Here is a 24,725-nt window from a genome sequence, read left to right as displayed (position 1 = left end):
GACTTTTTTTGCATCAATTCAGGGCAGTTAGTGAATTTTCATAAATCATCAATCATGTTTTCTAAACAAATCCCGAATTCTAGACGAAGATCAATTGCTGCAATTTTCAATATGACCCCAAAGGATTTTTTGGGAAGGTATTTGGGCGTTATATTCTCCAATTATAAGCCAATGCCTAACGATTTCCACCACTTAATCCAAAAAGTAGACAACAAAATTAACTCTTGGCACAATCATTATCTCTCGAAAGCTGGAAAATCAGTACTTATTCAGAGTCATCTAGAATCTTCCCCAGCCTATCTTATGGCAACGACACAGCTACCCAAGAAAATATGCTCTACAATAGATAATATCAACCGAAAGTTTTTCTGGCGCTCATCAACGAACGCTTCAGGACTATCCCTTATTGCATGGTCAAAAATTTGTCGTCCAAAAAAATATGGTGGTTTAAATTTTCGAAAAACTTCCCATGTAAATGAAGCATACTTAGCTAAAATGGGATGGCGAATCCTTTCTGACCAACACTCGCTCTGGCCAAATCTTATGCGTCAAAAATATCTTAGGAATACTTCTTTCTTTGAATATAAAGCCAAGTCAAAAGACTCTCATATTTGGAAATCAATTCTCCGATCTAGAGAGCTATTAAGGAAATGAATACGTTGGAAAATTGGAACTGGAACAAATGTTTATTTTTGGAGTGATAACTGGTGTGCTAATCAAAGCATTATTGAAATGCTTAATCTTCAAGTCATGTCTATTGCTACTATCTGGAGAACTTACTGCCAGTAATGTTATTCTTTCCATCTAGGCAATGGAATGTTTCTCTCCTTAATGAATTAGTTCCACCGAATATTACCCACCTAATTTTGGGGATTCCTATCCCTAGCTATCCCACCGCTGATGTGCCTTGTTGGGGGCTTACAACCTCTGGAGAATTTTCTGTTAAAACAGCCACCTGGCTCGCTCATGGAAGTTGACATACTCCTCAAACTGTATTCCTTGGTCTTTTAACTGGATATGGAAAATTAATATATCCCCAAAAATACAAATTTTTCTATGGCAATGTTTACAAAATGGTCTGCCGTTAAAATTCAATTTAGCTAACCGTCAAATCAATAATGACGCTCTTTGCCCTCTTTGTAAAACTAATAATGAGACACTTGACCATTTATTTTTCACATGCCCTCTAATCAGTCAATATTGGAAATCAAATTAGCTACGACCGAAAATCCGGTATATCATGCCTCAAGAGCTTGAACAATGCCTAACGAGTCTCCGATCCTATCCTCAGGCCTTACAATTGTTCTGCTACAGTTTGTGGAGTATTTGGAAGGAACGCAACTCAATTATCTTTGAGGAAAATGTGCTTAATTTAAAATCGAATTTATTATAGAGCCTGGCATTTGTATTTGGAATGGACTACGCGAAATACGATGGATTTTTCCTTCACTATCTCTTCACTTCCTCCTTGCAGGTCCCCTACTTACATCACAGTTAGCTGGCAGCCCCACCTCCCAATTACTTCAAGCTAAACTTTGATGGCTCAGTCATTGACTCTTCAGCCGCTGCCGGTGTTGCCATTCGCAACTCCGCTGGTCTTCTTGTGGCAGCTCAAGTTATCGATTTGGACAAACATCAGCTCTCGTTGCTGAAGCCTGGGGGATTAAGAAATGGATTGATATTTGCCATTCAGCAGCATATACAAGAATATTATATATTGAAGGAGATAATCAAGTAGTTATAAGAGTAATGCAAGGGCATTGCACTTGCCCTTGGACTATCCAAACCCTAATTGATGACATCCGGCATTTGCTTCGACAGTTTAGTTCTACACCATCAAGCATATTTTCCGGGAAGCTAATCGGTAGCAGATCTTCTATCAAAAAAAGTCACAATATTTCTGCTGCTTCGCTAGACGTGGATGTTTCTACGGAACCTTTGTTAAATAAATTAGTTCTTCTGGATTCGTTAGGAATCTCCCTTGAGAGAAGGGTGTCCTAACTTTCTTTATGTACCAAAAAAAAAAAAAACTCCTTTTTCTTTGATTATAACTTTAGTGAAAATTTAGAATAAACAGATAGATTTCCCTTTGAGTAATGATCCAAAACAAACTGGACAGAAAGCAAAGTATAGATGGGCTAGGTAAGCAATAAAAACCATAATCAATTGGGTAAAAAACAAAACAGCCCAACATATTTGCATTTATTTGAATAAAAACTGGCCATAAAAGATCTGTTGGGCTCACCAATGAGCTGGTTTTCAATGAGCAAAAATAAAAATAAAAACTTTATCCACAATCAATTTATTATCATCATATTTTCAGCCAAAAAGAAGGGTGGAAGATAATCCCCTCAAAACCAACTTACCTCTCTCAACTTCCAACAGAGTTGAAGCTATAGCAAAAATGGCAGCCATGGCTGCTCTTCAGAGCTCCTTTACCTCACTTTCTCTCTCCTCCAACTCTTTTCTTGGACAACGTGTCTTTCCTTCTTCAACATTTCCTCAGGTATCCCAGAATTTTCCCCTTAATTCATTTCTGGGTTTTTTTTTGTTTTCTAATTTGGGTTTTTTTTTGCAATTAATTTGGTTAAAGTTAGTTTCTTTTTTGTTAACATTGAACTGGGTACTTGCTCAATTAGTGGAATATTCTTTTTTATTGATTTTTTGAGGATTTAATTGTGGAAATGCTACAAGGGTTGTTTCGTAATGTGAATTTTGCTGCGGAATTTGTGCTCAATTTGGATAATTATGCAACGTATTCTTCATATTTTTCTTCGGTAGAATATATCCCTTTGCAATGTCGATTTTGTTCTGTTGATATTTATATTGTAATTTCGATTGTATTCTTCCTTGACAATTCCCTCATTTTTGAACTCTAATATGATGTAATTGGGCAGTTAGTTGGTCTTCGTTGCTGAGATGACTTGTGCAATGTGTTACAACTTGTAATTTTATTCCTTAAGTGAGTGCATTGTTATATTTTGTGGAGGAAAACAAAACCTTGCACACTTGTTTGTGTTTGATAACTGGTAGCATGCGTAGTAAGATATCTGAATTCGGCCTTATCGATGCTCTCGTATTAGGTTGAAGATAGAACTTTGTTTGAGTACTTAAATGATACATTAACGACCCATTTTTTCTTGCTTGAGAACATTCAAGGTTTCTTTATGCTCGATTGTTTGGAAATTGTCTGGACTCAAGAGACTGAAGTATATGATGTAGAATCTTGAATCTAATGACTCGTGAGATTGAAATGCGTGCTCTTGCTCAGATTAGAACTTCTGACTTACCTTTAATGGCAATCCAATTATATAACCTTTTGAGTTTAGGCTATCCTCTTTCTACTGGGGTATACCGGGTATTTTGTATGTCTAGATGTAGAAGATTCATATGACAAAGTTGCTGACTGGTAAGTTGTTGTGCCCAATTCTTTTTTGAAAGAATTTGTGTTCTTGAGCTAGTAGTTATTCATGTGATGCATCCCTTTTTGCTTTTGGGGTGAGGGAGGAAGGAAGTCATCTTTTGCCAGGTTAACAGCTAATTTTTTTAGTTTGCAGGTTGCAACTCGTAAGCATAGGCATAGATTAGATATTAAATAGAAAGTAGACAGCCGTTTTAGGAGGTACGAGATGATTTTTATGTCCTTATCGCAAGAGCAAATTATGTGCAGCAATCTTTGTGAATATACTCATGTTGCTGCTTTTTCCGACTGTCACCTCCTGAAGCTGGAAATTTCTTGTTCTGCTTCTTGTCTGACTTTAGAAATGTGGTACTCACCATGAATAGTTTATGATCGATATTGGATCCACAATTGATCTATCTTTCTACTCACTAATACATGAATGTGATGGATTACACCCGTATCATCAAATATTGGATCTGTAATTTTTCTTTTAACCACCTGGTTATGTTATTGCAGGTTAAAACAGCAGATCATCCACCATGTGTTATTGTCATGAGGGTTGGTACTTCAAACTCTTGGTTATGTGTTCCCTGTTTAAATTCTGTCTTGTCTATTTGATATACATTCAAATGTCTCTCCTGGTCCACAACAGCACAAGTACCAAAACAGAAAGGTTCTAAATTTCTAAAAAATGATATATGAAAAATGACACACCCTTCCATAAGAAGCACCAGTACTGAGATTGGCTAGAACTAGACAATAACCAGAAGGAACTACTCTATAACTTTGATTTGACTATTATGAAAAAGCTTGATACTAAACTAATATAAATTCCATCTAGATTAAAGGTTCTCTTTAAGAAGGAAGTGTTATTCTTTACTCGACTAGAGCTCGAAAAATCCCTTAAGGGCAGGCATATTCAGGTCCAAGCTTGTTATATGCCCGAAGAGAAGGGGGTGGGGGGGGATAAGAGAAGGAACTTCTGTATATTCTAGAGAACAATAGAGCTCTTAATGACATAGATTTTACACTCCCTCCTTTTTTCTATTCTGGAGAAATATCAGATAATGTAATTGTTAGCCTATCCTTAGTTGATAGTCCCCTGGTTGAAAATCTTTGCTTGATCCTGATGAAGAAACTGTACTGCAGGTATTTGGGTAATTACCATTTTTATTGCAATAATTTGTCATGCATCAAATATTTGAAATGGTTATCACTGAACCGCTTGTCTTGGTATGTTTGTCAAGAGAATGCAGTGACTTGTCTAAATCTAATTACATGTCGAAAAATGACAATTATCATTTCAATTGCAACAATCTATGTATGATTCTCTAAAAATGACCAACATGTTAGGTTTGTAATCTTGTGCCTTTTGCGAGTAGTACGACTAATACTAATAATGCAGACTCTCTCATATCATTAGTATCCCATCCTCTGTTAGGCTGTAAATTCATCTGTGATAATACATTCTATGGAGGCCAATTCAAACATTTCCTTATGGAGTCATCTATTATTCTGTCATGCAGCTCAAGCGGTGGGAGCGGAAGGATTGTAAACCTAACAGTCTACCTATACTTCATAAAATGCATGTCAGGGTTGGAGATACTGTGAAAGTAATATCTGGAGGAGAGAAAGGAAAGATTGGTGAGATCAGTAAGCTTTATAAACACAACAGCACAGTGATCATCAAGGATTTAAACTTGAAGACGAAGCATGTGAAAAGCAAAGAAGAGGGTGAACAAGGTCAGATAATCAAGGTATGTTCATTGCCTATTCGTTCTTAACTAATATATTACTTCCTTGCAATAAGGAAAACCTATCGCGATTTCAAATTATCGATACCTTGTGTATTGTGGCAGAAACATGCCTATTACAAAAAAAAGATTTGTGATAAGATTTCCACTTTCATTTTCCTCACCTATATCTCATGTCAAGACGTAATTCGTTTAATTCTTCTTCGCATCTATCTATGAGATGTGACATATGTCTGGGATCTTGCTCTTTCAGTCTTTCTCCAACTTCCTCTCAAGTGAATTTAAGTTTACGAAGTCGAAAATCAGTTCAATAAAACAGCTTAAAAGAGTGTTTGGTTGGGAGGAAATGTTTTTCCCAGAGAAGTGACTTTCCCATTTTCCTTCTGTTTTCATATTTTCTTTTTCCTGTGATGAACTTATTACTCTTCTTGTGATGAACAAACCAAGGTAAACTAACTTTCAATCATGTTTTCCAATTGGAATTTGATTTTCCATTGATAATGTTTCCTGTCCAACCAAACAAAGCCTAGATGGAAAGTTACTTCAACTAATTGACTAGATTGCGTTTTCAGCTACATAAACTTATTACTCTTCTCATATCCAGATTGAGGGACCTATACATAGCTCAAATGTCATGTTGTACTCAAAGGATAAAGAAGTCGCAAGTAGGGTGGGTCACAAAATTCTCGAGGATGGAAGAAAAGTTCGCTACCTCATAAAAACAGGAGAGATCGTAGACACTCCAGAAAGGTGGAAGGAAATTCAGAGTAAGAAGGAATCTGAAACAGCTCTTGCTGCTCCTGCTTCCTAGAAAGCGCTTCTCGATTGAAGTCTTTTTGTGTAAAATGTATCCGGTCTTCTTTTTTTGCAGCTACTGCAATATGGTAGCTTAGCCAGAGAATAGCCATTGCTCATCCTTTTTCTCTTTAAACAAACTATTGCTAGTTGCCACATTAATCGATGTAGTTATATGTGCTATTTACCGATGCTATATCCTACTATATGTCATTATTTCTGCAGTTTAAGCATAAAGATTTCATCATTCTGCACTCATCTTGCATATTGCAGGACACACAACATCAGAATGTAACCAGAGAGTTATCCTGATGTATTGGCAACTTGTACTACATTCCATCTATAATAAGGCTTTTATGCAAGTAAGAAATAGTTATTTGTAGGAAATAATTGTACATGATGTCTGAGTAGGAAAACCTTATTGATAGAATTTTTATAAATTATGATTACTAAGGGTGCGTTCTGTTCAACTTAAAAAATTAAGTTTCAGGTCCAATAAGTTCAGATAAGTTCAGATAAGTTGCAATAAGGTCTAATAAGGGCAATAAGGTCTAATAAGGTCCAATAAGTTCCAATCAAGTCTAATAAGGTCCAAATAGTCAATGTTTAATAAACATTTGTATTATTGTCTATTATTTTGTTATTCATAATTTCATATCACTATTAGCTGATTATGTTATTATTAGAATTTTAATTAAAGTACCACAATGATTATATAGTATTATACTTGTATTAGTGTTTATTACTTTATTATTTATTTGTATTATGTCTATTATTTTATTATTTATTTTTATTATTTCTATTATTTTATTATTCATATTACTATTAGTTGATTATGTTATTATTAGAATTTTTTATTAAAGTACCACAATGTATAGTATTATACTTGTATTATTGTCTATTATTTGATTATTCATATTGCCATTAAATAATATTATAATCATGGTCAAATGATTAAGGTTAACAATAATAATAATTATAATTACAATATTTTTGCAATTCGTCTTTAAATAACTAGAGATAACATGTTAAATATATAAATAGTAAATTTTTTTTGTTAAATTAATTATCATAAGAGATAATTAATAATAATAATAATATTTTTAAAGGATGAATTTTATTAATTATTACTTCATAATAAATTTTGAGGGGTAGTATTTACGTTAGGGGTAATATTCATATTACTAATAGTCAATTTTTTTGTCTAATAAGGTCAAATAAGTTTCAATCAGGTCCAATAAGGTCTAATAAGTTTCAATCAGGTCCAATAAGGTCTAATAAGTTTCAATAAGTTCCAATAAGTTCCAATCAGGTTCAATAAGTTGAATCAGGTCCAATCAGGTTTAATAAACCTGATTAAACCTGATTGGACCTGATTCAACTTATTGGACCTGATTGGTGCGTTCTATTCAACTTATTGGCCCTGAACTTATTGGACCTTATCTGAACTGAACTTATTGAACCTGAACTGAACTTATTGGAACTTATTAAACCTGATTGGACCTGATTCAACTTATTGGACCTGATTGGAACTTATTGGAACTTATTGACCTTATTGAAACTTATTAGACCTTATTGGCCTTGATTGAAACTTATTAGACCTTATTGGACCTGATTGAAACTTATTAGACTTTATTGGACCTAAATTAACATTTATTGCTAACAACAATTCCTTCCTTCATTTCTTCAGCTTTCTTCTCCTTTCATTTATGTGAATGTTACTAGAAGAAAGAGAAAAGATTCTATAATACTATACATTGTGGTACTTTAATAAAAAATTCTAATAATAACATAATCAGCTAATAGTAATATGAATAATAAAATAATAGACATTATACAAATAAATAATAAAATAATAGACATAATACAAATAAATAATAATAGACACTAATACAAGTATAATACTATATAATCATTGTGGTACTTTAATTAAAATTCTAATAATAACATAATCCGCTATTAGTGATATGAAATTATGAATAACAAATAATGGACAATAATACAAATGTTTATTAAACATTGACTATTTGAACCTTATTGGACCTTATTAGACCTGATTGGAACTTATTGGACCTTATTAGACCTGATTGGAACTTATTACACCTGATTGGAACTTATTGCACCTGATTAGAACTTATTGGACCTTATTAGACCTTATTGGAACTTATTGCACTTATTAGACCTTATTGCAACTTATCTGAACTTATCTGAACTAATATGAACTTATTGGACCTGAAACTTAATTTTTTAAGTTGAACAGAACGCACCCTAAAAGAGCTAATTATAATATAGCATGTTCATCGCACAAGTTTAATACTAGTATTACACATTATCGACATGAAAGATACTTTAATGAGTTAGCTCGAACATTATCTCATTAACAATCAACAAGTAAAAGAAAGTTTTTTGATATCATCTTATAATTGAGTAAGAAGGTAATACACTAATACAATCAATATAACCAATGAGAATCCTTTCACGTCTATACAATATGGATATATCTCATGCACATCTTGTTGAAACCATTTTCTTATGATATATACAACCGTTATCTTGTGATTTACACCAAGATGAACTTATTTTTCTTTAAATAAATATGAACATAATAAATCGGCATCTTACACACGTCAATCAGTCCAACTTAGTAGTTAGGCCTTTTAAAGTATTAGGAAAGGATAATGGAATCCCATCCCCAAAAAAACACCTGATAGAGTTTGATCTTATAACCTCAAGGTTATAAAGTGAATCCTTTAACTGCTGGACGTCAAGTACCACGTGGTTACGCAAAGGAACTTATTTGGTACAATCTTTACTTCCTTCTGATGGAATAAGTATTCCAATATCTCCCGAGTCAATTGGTCGAACTTTGAACCTCTCATTCTTTAAAGTTGATGAACCAAGGCTTAAACTTCTCTTCAACGTTCGACCTGTTGACTTTTCTCTCTCTATCTGCAAATTCTCCATAATCAATGAATTCACCTTCTTAAAGAACTCAGAGAGCTTAGAATAAAGTGATGGCAATACATTCTTCAATAGTTCCTCTCTTTCATTGTACAAATGCCTGAAAGGCTCTAAAATGCTTATTATCCTTGGATCTATTCCAGTATTGTAATCTAACTTCTCAATTTGATCATCAGTACCCTTTTCTGGCAACTCTAAAGAACTATGCTTATTATGCATATCACGAGACATATTGTAATTCGAACTACTATCAGGTGACCCGATATGAGTACTCATGTCACGAGAGACATAGTGACTCGAACTACTATCAGGTGATCCGAAATGAGTATTTATGTCAAGAGACACATAGTGACTCGAACTACTATCAGGTGATCTGAGATGAGTACTCATATCATGAGACACATAGTTTGAACTACTATTAGGTAATCCAAAGTAAGTACTCACGTTAGGAGACACAATGTAATTCGAATTGTTATTAGGTAATTCGAGATGAGTAGAACTGAATATTCTCGGAAAATCTAATTGGAAACAATTGTAAGGATAATGAGGACGGAAATTAGGGTAATCACTAGCATAAGAGTAATGAGGTATGAAATAATAGTGTGGGCTAGACGTTAGGTGTTGCACATAATTTTTGACCATTGTGTCACTGTAATGGGGTGGATAAGTGGATGGAGATAGATGTAACATGGGAATTTCAGGGTTGTTTTGTGTAATTTGCTCCATAACTCAGATACTTCTATCAAATCAATACTTCAGACAAACTTGTTGTGATTATGAGAGTTTGTGATATCTTAAGGTTTGTCCTTTCTTGTGGTATATATACATAATGGATGTCGTATAATCCAGAAAATGTATGCATATTGGTATGCGTATAAGTTGTGTATAACATCCAAATATTATGAAGAGTATACACTAAAGTATGATGTTGACATATATTACGTGGAAGTTAACAAAGATAGCCACATCAGTACATCACCTAGCATCTTTTGTCCAAATCCCAAGCCATCTACTAATGTAGTTTTATAACTAATTTATACTTTATTAATGCTAATGGTATTAATATCATTATTTGTGTGATAAACATTGGACGAGTTTTACTTGAGGAAATTCCTATCTTCCAAGCAACTTTAGCTTGCCTGCTAAACGAAAGATTACGTGCCCCTAACAAAAAATACGTGGTGTTACATTTGTTAATAATATTGTAAACTGGAGATTAGTTGTCTACCTATCTCCTTTTATTATATATTTACAACTAGTTTTGAAGCCCGTGCGTTGCACGGGTTGTTTTTTATATTTTTTTTTTTTGTAATTTTTTGTTAACCTTATTGATTTTGTGTTACTATAAAATGAGATTTTTCAACACGATTTTATTTACATATTTCATCTGTTAATTATCTATTTTGGACCAATCAACCTTATGTAAAAAAAAACAACTATAATTGTCAATCTTACCTTTACTTTATTTTAATAAAATCATCATTAATTATTCATCAAATTGCCTCATAAAGTTGCGCTTATTTTATTAAAAAATTAACTTATCCCCTACACTTGTTAATTAAAGAAGTACCTCTATGCTAAATTACACATTTTTTTTCATTTTCTTAAAAATCATGCCCAAACCCATTATTGTAGTAGAAAAAGAATTGATAAAATATTTGTCATTATATCCTTATTTTTAGATTATCTTTAATATCTATAATTATCTATTAATAAAGTTTATAAAAAGTTGATATTAAAGTTAGTATTGCAATGGTTGTTTCCATCTCTTATAAGTGAAGACATGTTGACCGGTATTGTCAACTAACATATCAGAGTATATCAGTATATCACTATAATAAAAGTTTAAAAATAAAATAAAGTAGATATTGAATGGCCACAAATGCAAAGAAGCTGTCATTGAAAATGTTGGCTACTTTAGTAGATTTGCAGCAGTTCATTAGATGTTATCGTATGGTTTAGGCAAATCTCAAGAATCTGTTTTTTTTTTTTGTGATTTTATATGTGAATCATAGCCGTAGAGTGAATATACAGTAGAGTAGTACTTATAATAGATTCCTAGTTATAATAGATCCCTAAAAGATAAAAAATTTTGGTTTTTTATTATCTCTAAATTTTATTATCTCTAAATTAATAAGATGACGTGGCAATCCTAGGTGGCGCGCTCTATGCTTCCGAAAAGTTCCTCTTTTATATATATATATATTGATTGATTTACTCTATGAAATTCAACTTCTTTTCTTATTTTTGGAATTAAATTGAAATAGTAGTTGATAACATGACTTATATAGAAAGGATAGGAGTTAGCTCAAGTGGGTAGAGCGCTCCTCTTTGGTTCCTGAGGTCAGGGGTTCGATCCTTACCCCCAACATTATGTTGGGGTATTTCCTTAGCATATAGTATGCCTTACCAGCTAATGTGCTAGTGTTTTCTACAGGCTAGTAGCTAGCCTTGTAGGGGTTAGCCCTTAGGCTGACTTAATTTCCTATAAAAATTTGGTCTCATAGTCAGAAATGTCTTTAAAGTAAATTTTAGAATTAACACCTTTACCTCATAACTCGTTATAATTTGACCAACTTACGATCAAAGCTAAAGTACTTCATTTGTTAAAGATGTACATGGGTTTTTCTAACCTATGCACCTGATGTATAGATTTAACTATTTGTTTTTAGTTTTATTCAAAAAAAAATAATATGTATAATATGGTTAATCTATCAAATATATTATTCTCATAATACTATCTAAAAAGATTGATTGTTTGATCTAGCCTTACTTTACCAAAAACAAGCCCTTTCCTCTTATGTTTCATTCATAAGTAAAATCATATAGACGTTTTCCTTTCTTTCTCCCTTGCCATTTATAAGAGGTAAAAGGAAAATTACCACAAATCTCACCCCTTATGACAATTGACAAGAGTACATGAAAATAAAACAAATGTGGGATTCACCGAAAAATATGTGTTGGAATTACAATATAATGGATGGTGTCCAAATCTAATATAATTGCCCCCAACATATTCATATTGTTTATGTTTCGTGCAAAGCAAATGAAATGACTATTCTTGTTCATGCCAATTATATGAAACAACTACTATCATTTCTTGCAATTCAATTATTAGAATGTACGAAACTGACAAGATCTATGACTACCAAAGTTTCCAAACCTTATTCTCTCGCGTCTGTCTAAAACCTTCCCAAACTCTAAAAGCGCTTAGCCCCGCTGCCCAGCGCAGGCTCGCTGGTGGTCGGCCAGAGCACCCCCTTGTGTTGCTCCTCAGTCGCCGCGAGCCTGCACTTAGCTTGTTCGATTTGCATGTAGTTATTGATCTTTCCGTTATCGCGTCTTTCTTCTTCCCCCTCCCATGTTCGTTGTTATCGTTCTCCCCTTCTCCTCCTCTGTTAGTACTCGTTAGTCTCCCTTCCCCATCCCCTGTAGTTGCCGGTCTTTCCCCTTGTAATACCTTTAAATAAATTACTCACTTTTAAATAAATAATTTAATAAATAATCTTTCAGTAGTTTAGGAGCATTACCGCCACATGACTAACACGCTTTCGGCAACCAGAACAATAACAACTCTTTGTTATTAAGTAAATATTTTCTCAAATTCAAAATAAATAAAACACCGTAATCTAGGTGAAGATCCCCTTCTTAGTATGCTCTCATGTACATCCAAAATTCACCTGCAAAACTGCTTACCAAAAGATAAACAAGGTAAAGCCAAATAGGACAAAGGAAATACGCGTCAGTATAAAACTGAGTACGAAATGTACTAGATAAGTAACACATTTGCTAGTTTGTAACAATTTATATTTCGGAAACTCCATCACTAATAATTCAAGAATAACTTTTTAAGAGTAAACTATTTCCAACACTTTAATAATGATTCAAAAAATAACTTTAAGAACAAATTCTTTCCAAATAGCTTGGATTAACAATAACATTGAAAACAATTTTTTTTCTTATCTCCCCTTCAGTTGCCTAAGTGTGCACACACCCCCCCCCCCATTCTAGTCATGCCATCATAGATCTATATCAAGGGGTAACAATAATTTCTGACAAGTGCACTTTGACGCATAAACCCTTCTTGATGTTAATCAAGCGGTAATAATAATATGACTTGTAAGTCATGAATAAATCTCCTTTATAAACAACTTTTTGAACATTCAAAATTCATAAAAACCAATCAAGCCATTCCTTGTAATAATAATTTAATTTTTCAAAAATGATAACAAAACTTTCATATGAAAATGATTGATAAAATTCTAGAAGTGAATAATAAAATATTATAACCATTTTAAACCAAATTTCTAAATCCATTCAACCATTAAATTAATCAACAACTTTAACACATAAAACCACATTTGAAAAGATCTAGTTACATAACATACCTTGATCTTACACAAACAGTATACTAGTATCTTCACTTAGTCTTATGCTTGAGCGATCTTAACCAACCAATAATATAAAAATCTAATAAGTAACTAATCACATTAACTTAATCATGAATTTAAACATGAATGGTCTATCATGAACATAATATATTTGAGTAAGAAATATGAAAATATTTTTCTTAAACCAAATAAAATGGGAGCTTGAACAAGAAATATGAAACTAGAATAGATTAAGAAAAGAAGGAAGAAACTTGAAGTAAGAGAGTTTGGGTCCTTCAAAGTTTTTGTGTGGAAAATATCGCTTAAGGTATGGGGTATTTATAGGAGTAGAATAGGTAATACTTAATTTGCAAAATTAAATATTAGCAGACTGAGCTGAGATTTCACGGTGCAGGAGTGGGATGTAAAATTCATGGGTTGGATGGGCTGGTCCGCAGGCTGAAAAATCTTGGCTCACACCGGTCTGTTAGCGGTTTTCACGATTCGAAAAGCGATTCTAGTGGTTCGTGGGCCTTCTGGGTTGGATCGGGGTGGTGCGCGACCGACATGATAATTTTTTTTTTTGAAATTATTTATTATTGTTACATAAAACCTTTAAAATTAATTAACATGCATATAATTATTAATATTAATGAATAATTTCGTTATTTTTGAATTTGATTGAATTATAATTTATGCAATTTGATTAAAATATGTACAATTTGATTAAAATCTACAGTATGTGGTTGAATAATTACTTTGGCTAGACTGGTCCATTTTATCATTGGGCTGGGTCGTTTCGTGGTCCGAGTTGGGCGCCTTTAGTAGCAGGCTTTCGTGGGGTGGGCTCAAAAATCCAGCCCATGACCCACCCACCAATATCGCGATTCCAGTGCTAGATGGATCGGATTGTTTGCGGGCTCGGCCCAAGGTAGGCTAGGTTAGATAGGCTAGATTGTATGTTGGATATATCATGCTCACGGTATATTCCGAGTGTACATGAAAGTTTGTATACTACCTTTGTATCTTGACCATCTTTTCCTCTACAACTGCTAACCAAACACATGGTAAGAGATTTTTTTTATTTTAAAGGATCACTAAAGAAAAAACCTCTATAAATTAATCCCCAAAAATATTAAAAAAAAAACTCTCAAAGACGCAAGGGCATGTGGGGTCGGGTTGTCCGCCACGAGCTCGGTCGTCTACTCGCATGCGTTGTGTGTACCACACTTCACATAGGAGAAAGTATTCTCCCATACCTGATATTGGACAACTTATCTCATACCATGGTATTTTTGTAATTTTACTAGCAACTTGATACGATACGATACAATATAACATTAACTTAATATGATTAGATGCAGCCAGGATATGATATAATAGCTAATCTATACAAATATATTAAAAGGCGTGCGAAAACAAGAAACAGTGTCATGTGGCGCTCTCCCTAGGGAGTTTTAGTTCATGTAATCCATGTACAATAAAAAAATTAAGAAATTGCATAGTATAGGGTTTGATCCCAAGACCTCAGGTACATATACTAAAGTTTTAACCACTAGACTACGTTGTATATAGTGTTATTATCATAAAGTATTATGTTAATAAATGAAATTTTTTTCTTACCCGGGGCATAGCCCGGGCCTAATAACTAGTTGATATGATCAAATGGTGTTATGATATATGATATACTAACCATCTAATACATCAACTAGATTTCAACTAACAATCCCCAAACGAAAATATATGAAAAAAAAATTTAATTTATAATTTTTTAATATTAATTTTTGTCAAAAAAATTGCTAAAATGTCATGGTATTGAGCAATCTACCCAATATCTGATATGGAAATATTATTGCTCCTTCACATAGTGAGTCGTGCCTCAACTAGGCCCCGATACTTCAGTCGTCCTTGATCCATTATGGCCCACTGCCTTCGCAAACTCTACCTGCTTATATGAGCTTGGATAACAACATTAATTGTTGTTCATCAATCATCGACAAAGCTAGAACGTATTGCAACAAGCCAACAACACATTTGATCTCCATTATCCATAAACCAAGCTGATTATTTAAGGTAGCGGATCATCACAAGGTATTGATGGCAATTCAATTCTCACACAAATGTGAAAAAATAGGACGGATTTGAGAAACTTAATCAAATAAAAAAAATTATATAAATATATATATACTAGTATTTGGGTCCAGGCCTTGCCCCGAGTTGGTATTGTGGTTCCGATCTGATATGCGTTTTTTTTTCATTCCCACTAAAATACATTAAGGAAAACTCAACATTTAAAAAGTACAAATATAATAATGTGGACACTTAAAGTGTGATTAAAAGTTGGTTGAGATGGTGATTGTATCATGTATAATAGCAAGATGTCACATATTCAAATCTTATTGAAAAGTAATTTTACTTTTGTTGATTATACAAATATATATCGGTTGCATATAATATTTTGGAACCAAGTAGGCATAGGCTAGATTTTATTTTATATGTGGGCATAATTTCGCTATACTTGTTGTAGCCTTGTAGATTTTTAGAGTTGTGTATATCCTCCCCATCTATATATACACAAATATATAAAAATGCGTGTGTGATTAGGGGTGCTTATCAAGTGAGCCGAGCCCGAATAGCACTGGGCTCGCGCGCCTCGAGCTCGTTTAACTTTTCATGAGCTCAGCTCGGCTCGTGAGCACAACGAGCTTGGGGGAGCTGAGCTCTGCTCGAGCTCGTGATTAGACTTTGCAGCTCGAGCTCGGCTCGTGAGCTCGTTTAGACTCAGCTCGTGAGCTCGTTTAAGCTCGAACTCGTGAGCTCGTTTAGACTCGGCTCGTGAGCTCGTTTAAGCTCGGACTTGTGAGCTCGTTTAGGCTCAACTCGTGAGCTCGTTTAGGCTCGACTCGTGAGCTCGTTTAGGCTCGGACTCGTGAGCTCGTTTAGGCTCGACTCGTGAGCTCATTCATTGCATGGCCAAGCAAGTAGTAGCAGACCAATGGTAGAGAGTTAGGGAGTGAAAGAATTCTTGTATAAAGCCTCTAACTCACACCCTCCTCCTATTCCACCGATGTGGGACTCTAGAAAACCAAATTTCTTTCTCACTTGCTTCCATCTTGCAACATTGCTCCCCATTGTCCATGCTTAAATTCTCTTCATTAATTATTCCCACTTTCTCTTTCTCTCTCCTCTTTCTATTTCAAGTGTGAAAATGATCAAACAATTATCACACCTTAACTAAAATACCCTTTTTAATTGTTTTTACCTTTTCTTTTTATCTTTCTTCTATTATATACCTTAGTTAATATCTTAAAAGAAATACTTAATATAATTTTTAATATATAAATAATTTTTTAATATAAAATTTTTTTTTACAATAAAATAATAATCGAGTTGTTCACGAGCTTTACAAGTTGAGCTTTGCCTAGCTCGGCTCGACTCGTTTAAGTCTCGAGCCGAGCTTTGACTGAGCTGCTCGCGAGCTTGTCAGACTCATTATCACACCTATGTGTGACAATGTATCTATGTCACGTAACACTTCTGTTACTCCAGTAGAATTGTCCAATGTATATATATGTCATGTCAATTAACAAAAGTAAATGAGCTTTTAACGAGATTTGAACCTGTGACCTCTTGCTATTATACATGACACAATTACCATCTCAACCAACTTTTAACCATGCTTTAAGTATCCACATGACCTCAAGTTCATATACTAAAGTTTTAACCACTAGACCAAGTTGTATAGTGTTATCATTTTAAAGTGCAATATTAATAAATAAATTTTTTTCTTACTCGAGATATAGCTCGGACCTAATAACTAGTTAAGCAATTGTAAGTTGTAAAACCTTCTATAGGACAAAAACTCTTAAGATGTAGGATAACAATATCTATTTACTTATTCATTCGCAAAGTAAGATGGCATAGGTATCAGCTATGAAGCACATAGATGAACTGGACTTGAGGTTTTCCTGTTACTGTTTCAAAACCCCGACTGTTTTAATGCTAATGAAGCCTAAAATTGGTTGGCAACCTAGTGCTTGAGGTTTTCCGTTTTTGAAACATTTTCGTTCCCGAAACCTTGTTGTTTCCGTGCTACCAAAAAAAAAAAATGGCGAGAGTTGGCTTGCTTAATTAACTAGCTTGATTGCACTAGCAATCATCAAAGATTATCTTTAACTTGCTCCAAAATTGTTTGATTGTAGAGTCTTTGTAAACTCTCATACATAGAGCCCTATGATAAAGCTAACAGAACATTTATCCTGTAGGACTGTGTTGATTTTTCTGGGCTATGTAGACATGGTTTCCTTCCCCTATTTACTTCCACTTTGTCACTTTCATATAGCATTAAACCAACTCTGAGTTTATGAGATTCAAAGAAATTACTATCGGGGCAGTTATCTGGACAAACATGTAAAAGAAGAGAGAGGCCGGGAAAATCCTGATGTTCCATTAATATGAAAACTGACATGATTGTGGCTTGAGCATGTCTGAATCAAAAGCCAGACTTACCACCGTACCAGCCCCTTATTCAATGCTATTCATCTTAAATCAACAAGTTTTGGGAGAAATATGTTCACATAGGATTAAGAGTTGTTAGAATAATGTAGAAAAATCTAGAAAAGATAATTACCTAAGAGTCCTAGAAAAATCTAGAGTATGAAAGACTAGGGGAAACTCTATAGCTGATATATAGATTTCCTAGAATTCTCTAGTTAGATGAAACATCTAGATTAAGGCTCTAATATGTCGGTTGACAAAAAGTAACCGACATAAGTAACTATAAATACCATGTATCATCAAAGTTGTAAAGGAGACCATAGCCAATACATTACAACAATTCCACATTACTCAACCACTACTACCACTTCTTCGTGAGCTACACCAAAAATAAAGAAAGCAAATACCATTATATCTTGTGCAAATTAATTTTTTTTCTAACAATTGGTATCAAGAGCCATTATAATCCAAAGCCTTCAACAATTTAAACACAAAATAATCCAACTCCCTTAAAAAAAACCAAACACCACATAAATTAAAATGACTTCCCAAACTTCAACCTCAAACACATTTAACTACCCTCAAGTAAATTGGGTACCCACATTTAAGGGAGAAAATATCAACAATGGTCTATCCAAATGAATCCATATTTATCTCACAAGATTTGTGGGAATTAGTCAAAATGGTTATGAACAACCAAATGATTTAATCCAAGAAGCTACTTGGGATGAAGCACGCCGCAAGCAATATAAACAAAATCGGATAAGGGATAATTATGCCCTATCCTTAATATATCGGGGAGTAGATGAAACATCTCCCTACTATTATGGCTGCTACAACGGCCAAGGAGGCTTGGAGTATCCTGGACAACAAATATAGGGGCTCCGAAAAGGTAATACTCTTCAAACTCCAATCTTTATGGAGAGACTTTGATAATATATTAATGGTGGAAAATGAAACAATTCAAGAATTTTTTAGTCGAGTAACAAATATTATAAATCAAATCCGAACTAATGGAGATAAAATTGAAGATGTCCAAGTTGTTCGGAAAATATTAAGAAGTCTCCCCAAAAATTATGATCATATAGTGGCTGCTATAGAAGAGTCTAATAAAGATTTATCTAATTTAAGTTTAACTGAATTAATGGGCTCCCTTCTAGCACATGAAGATAGAATGCGGAGATTTATAGAGCAGCCACTAGAACAAGCTTTTCAAGCAAAATTAAAATTCTCTAATAATGGAGAAAATAAAAGTAGAAATGGCTACGGTAAAGGAGGTACTTCATATAACCGTAGCAGGGGAGAGGAAGTTATAAAAATCAAGGAACTCGAGAAAATAATCAATCTGGCTCCTATTGCAATTTATGTAAGAAAAATGGCCATAATACACAAGATTGCCGGTATAAGTGTAAAAGATGCAAAAAGCACACTCATTTTGAAAAAGATTGTTGGTTCCGGCAAAAGGAAGAGGCCAATTTTACGGAAAATAAGGAGCCTAGAGATCAATTATTTTATACATGTTTAAATGCTCACCAAGAGTCAAATGATATATGGTATATTGATAGTGGTTGTTCGAACCACATGACTGGCAAATAAAATTCATTTGTCAGTCTAGATGAAATAAAAACACAAATTACTCTTGGTGATGGAAGCAACCAAGAGGTTGCTGGCAAGGGGACAATAGCCGTTAGAACAAAAAACGGCTCGTCTAAATTATTTCTGATGTTTTCTATGTCCCGGGCTTGCACAAAATTTATTAAGTGTAGGCCAACTAATTCAAAGAGGCTATATGGTGAAATTTGATGCTAATAAATGCCTCATATTTGATAAGAAGAAAAGGCAATAATTACTATTACTCAAATGGCTCCTAATAAAATATTTCCATTAAGAATGCAATTGAAGCATAATGTTGCCCTAAGTTCTATGTTGGATGAGTCCACATTGTGGCATTTAAGATTCGGGCATCTAAATTTTAACAGTTTAAAACTGTTAAAACAAAAAGAAATGGTGATTGGGCTTCCACCTATAACTAATGAAAGAAAAATATGTGAGGGCTGTATATATGGCAAAATCATAGATTGCCATTCCCTACTTCATCCTGGAGGGCCAGAGCTCCATTAGAGCTTGTTCATGCAGATATATGGGGCCCTACCAGAAATCCGTCTCTTGGCGGAAAAAGATATTTTCTTTATTTGTCGATGATTTCACTCGCATGATGTGGGTTTATTTCTTGGAGCAAAAATCAGAAGCATTTTCCCACTTCATGCAATTTAAAGCCCTCACAGAAAAACAAAGTGGGCATTCAATAAAAATTCTAAGAACAGATCGTGGGGGAGAATTTACAAGTAAAGAATTCAACAGCTTCTGTAAGGAGCATGGAATCAAAAGAGAATTAACTGTCAGACGCACACCTCAGCAAAATGGTGTTGCGGAGAGAAGAAATCGGACCATTGCTGAGATGGCCCGAAGCATGATGCAAGGCAAAAACTTGCCCAAATGTTTTTGGGCCGAAGCCGTACATACGGCTATCTACATTCTCAATCGATTCCCACGAAGGTCGTCATGGGTATGACACCCTATGAAGCTTGGCATAAAAGAAAGCCAAGAGTGGAGCACCTCAAAGTATTCGGGTGCATCGCATATGCCCACATCCCGAAAGAAAATCGGGAAAAACTCGATGGAAAAGGAGAAAAATGTATTTTCATTGGATACAGTGACGAGTCTAAAGGATACCGTCTCTATCAGCCCGAATCTAAGAAGCTAATAATCTCAAGAGATGTCATATTCGATGAAGGAGTTCAATGGACGTGGATGGAGAATGAATCTCAGCCACGTGAAGGAGATTTTCTTCCACCAAGCCCAAGTGAAGATGAAGGCCCAAATCATCCAGCAACACAATCATCCTCCAGTCCATCATCACCAAGATCTCCAACTTCATCCTCGAGATCGGTGAGTCCAACATCAGGATCAAGCTCTCAAAGCTCAGCTCCAGTAGTGCGACGTTCGCAAAGAGATCGGCGACCACCAAGCTACTTGGAGGATTTCCAGTGCAATCAAGCTATCATGGCTCTCTTACTAGCGAACCACAAAGCTTTCAAGAAGCAGCACGAGAAGAGAAATGGATCGAGGCCATGAATGAAGAAATCAAGATGATCGAGAAAAACAACACATGGGAGCTTGTTGAGAAACCTGAAGACAAAGAAGTCATCGGTCTCAAATGGGTCTACAAGGTCAAGTATAACGAAGATGGCTCCATCCAGAAATACAAGGCTCGTCTCGTCGCAAAAGGTTACTCCCAACAACCAGGGATTGACTTTAACGAGACATATGCTCCCGTTGTCGCATGGAGACTATCAGGTCAGTCCTTGCTCTTGCTGCTCAACTTAAATTACCAGTCTTTCAATTAGATGTCAAGTCGCATTTCTAAACGGTGAGCTCGAAGAAGAAGTATATGTTGAGCAACCGCAAGGATATCTCATCGAAGGCAAAGAAGACAAAGTATACCGCCTTCGTAAAGCCCTTTATGGGCTTAAGCAAGCACCCAGGGCCTGGAATAGCAAATAGATGGCTACCTACTTCAAAATGGGTTTACAAAAAGCCCAAGTGAGCCATCACTATATATCAAGGCCCAAGGATCACAAGATTTTCTCATATTGTGTCTCTATGTAGATGATCTAATCTACACAGGCACTAATCCGAAAATGATTAAGGAATTTAAGAAGGCAATGATGTCGGAATATGAAATGACCGACCTTGGTGCCATGAAGTACTTCCTTGGCATGCAAGTCAAGCAAAGCCCAGGAAGAATATTTCTTTCACAGTAGAAATATGCAGACGACGACCTACTTAAGAAGTTCAACATGAGTGAATGCAAGCCATTGGCTACACCAATGGCACTTAATGAAAGGCTATCTAAGAATGATGGCAAAGAGAAGGTCGATGCATCAATATATCGAAGTTTGGTCGGCTCTCTCATCTACCTCACACATACTAGGCCCGACATAGTACATGATGTCAGCATAGTATCCAGATTCATGAGTGAGCCAAGTAAGGCTCACTTAGCAGTAGCAAAAAGGATTCTCAGGTACGTCGAGGGAACAAAAAGTTATGGAATTTTGTACGAAACAGAGGAGAATCACAAGCTTACAGGATACACAGACAGCGATTGGGCCGGAAGCATTGACGATCGGAAGAGTACAAGTGGCTACGTCTTCCAGCTGGGAACCAAGGCCATATCTTGGTCATCAAAGAAACAAGCAACAGTAGCCCTGTCATCAGCAGAAGCAGAGTACGTAGCAGCAACAAGTGCATCATGTGAAGCGGTATGGCTTAAAAGAATTCTCAATGATCTACAACATACAACAGAAGAACCAACAACTATCTACTGCGACAACATGTCAGCAATAGCCATGACGAAGAATCCAGTTTTTCACAGCCGCACGAAACACATCGAAATACGACATCATTTCATCCGAGAGTTGGTTGACAAACAAGAGATCGAGCTACAATTCTGCAAGACGGGGGAGCAGCTCGCTGACATATTCACTAAAGCAATTCCGACAGAGAAGTTCATCCAGTTCAGAAGACAACTTAGAGTTCAAGATTTTTCCCATTAGGGGGAGTGTTAGAATAATGTAAAAAAATCTAGAAAAGATAATTACCTAAGAGTCCTAGAAAAATCTAGAGTATGAAAGACTAGGGGAAACTCTATAGCTGATATATAGATTTCCTAGAATTCTCTAGTTAGATGAAACATCTAGATTAAGGCTCTAATATGTCGGTTGACAAAAAGTAACCGACATAAGTAACTATAAATACCATGTATCATCAAAGTTGTAAAGGAGACCATAGCCAATACAATACAACAATTCCACATTACTCAACCACTACTAGCACTTCTTCGTGAGCTACACCAAAAATAAAGAAAGCAAATACCATTATATCTTGTGCAAATTAATTTTTTTTCTAACAAGAGTTTTGGGAAATAACAACCTATCTTAAATTAATATGTCAATTATAAGTTTGGAAAAATATTATCAGTCGTTCAAAATCAATAGTATTTCATTCAATTCAAGATATTATTGGATATGTCTTAGGCTATGTTTAGTTCACCTGAAATTTTCTGATCTGAACTTATCTGATCTGATCTGAACTTATTTTTTCTGATCTGATCTGATTACAAGATCTTATCTTTTAGTTTTTTCTTAATATATAAGAAAAAATATAGTTATGTGGGGTCTTGTTTGATTCGTCTCAATGAGTACTTTATTAATATTCAATTATTATATATATTTTTTACTAATATGTAATGAAAGATATAATGATTTTTAAATATCTGAACTGATCTGATCTGAACTTATTTTTTCTGATCTGATCTGATCTGATTAGATCTGAAATAAGTAAAAATAAGGTGAACTGAACATAGCCTAATACTAAGAAGTGAGGGTACTTCTTGTAGGCATGTACCAGCACCCGATACAATATGTTTTCGGTATGATATAGGGTACGGATATGCGTACGCATGTCCTAAAAATCAAAATCTTACGTTTTCCGTCCTCATATCTATATTGACCCCTTACACGTACTCGTCTCTGTACAACTTAGTCTAAATATATATTATATGACTTTAAGTAATACTCCCTCCGTCCCAAAATATAGTTTTCATTTTAGGTGTCCCAAAATATAGTTTCCATTTTCATATTTAGTTCCACATTTTTCCGTAATTTGTCTAGAAAAATCGTGTCCCATCATTTATTTGCTTCTTGAATTTTGATTTTTCCTTTGTTTATTCAACCAAAATGTTACAATTAAGGGTTACGCTTTATATGCAACCCTTAGGGCTGCATATAAGACATAAATACATTGTTTAAAATGGAATTTAGTTGTAAATTTATGACAAAAGTGTGCATTAATCTATGTAATAAATGATTAGTCAATGCTTGTTTTTTCCATTTTTAGCTTCTTATATGCAGCCCTTAGGACTGCATTTAGCTTTTTCCTATAATTAATGCTCTTTCACCAATTATTCTCCATTCTCTCTCCTAACATCATCTTTTCTCATATAACATTTATTTAAATAAACAAAAATCTTTACTATCCCTCCTAGCAATCCGACTTGCCTGGACCCGGTTCACACTAAAAATAGTGTGGACCATGCCCAGACACGTGAACCGTTATATCACTTTAACATACACTACTAGATCATTTTAACATACACTATATCATTATACTATACACTATATCACTTTAACACACCCTATATCACTTTAACATACACTATATAACTTTAACATACACTATATCATTGTAACATACACTATATCATTTTAACACACACTATATCACTTTAACACACCCTATATCACTTTAACATACACTATATCACTTTAACATACACTATATCATTTTAACACACACTATATCACTTTAACATACACTATATCACTTTAACATACACTATATCATTTTAATATACACTATATCATTTTTACACTATATCACTGTAACATACACTATATCATTTTAATATACACTATATCATTTTAACATACACTATATCATTTTAACATACACTATATCATATCAATATACACTATCATAAACTCACGTGATATGGATCGGGTGCACACTAATTATAACATACACTATATCATTTTAATATACACTATATCATTTTAACATACACTATATCATTTTAACATACACTATATCATATCAATATACACTATCATAAACTCACGTGATATGGATCGGGTGCACACTAATTAGTGTGCACCGGGTTCATATTAGTTTTTTTACCCTCCTAGATTCTAATTGCATAAATTACCGTGAAAAAAGGAAAATATAAACTATATTTTAGGACGGAAGAAGTAGATAGTTAAAGGAATTAATCATCAAAGTTTGTACATTACCAAATATTCAAATGCGAAAAATCAAAGTTACCAC

The 24,725-nt window shown here is 34.4% G+C and overlaps 1 protein-coding gene across 1 annotated transcript; it reads left to right on the top strand.

Annotated features, from left to right (window-relative positions):
- The first annotated feature begins 2,307 nt into the window (after positions 1-2,307).
- Positions 2,308-6,148, top strand: LOC104907098 (50S ribosomal protein L24, chloroplastic). Its single transcript, XM_010695972.4, has 4 exons — positions 2,308-2,506; positions 3,920-3,961; positions 4,930-5,160; positions 5,762-6,148. Exons 1-4 carry the CDS (start codon positions 2,405-2,407, stop codon positions 5,966-5,968), a joined length of 582 nt encoding a protein of 193 aa, XP_010694274.2. The 5' UTR covers positions 2,308-2,404; the 3' UTR covers positions 5,969-6,148.
- Positions 6,149-24,725: the final 18,577 nt, after the last annotated feature.

Source organism: Beta vulgaris, chromosome 4 (assembly GCF_026745355.1).
Source record: "Beta vulgaris subsp. vulgaris cultivar EL10 chromosome 4, EL10.2, whole genome shotgun sequence".
Classification (NCBI taxonomy): Eukaryota; Viridiplantae; Streptophyta; class Magnoliopsida; order Caryophyllales; family Amaranthaceae; genus Beta; species Beta vulgaris.
Note: the sequence above shows the minus strand (reverse complement) of the source record. Positions and strands in the feature narration are given on the sequence as shown.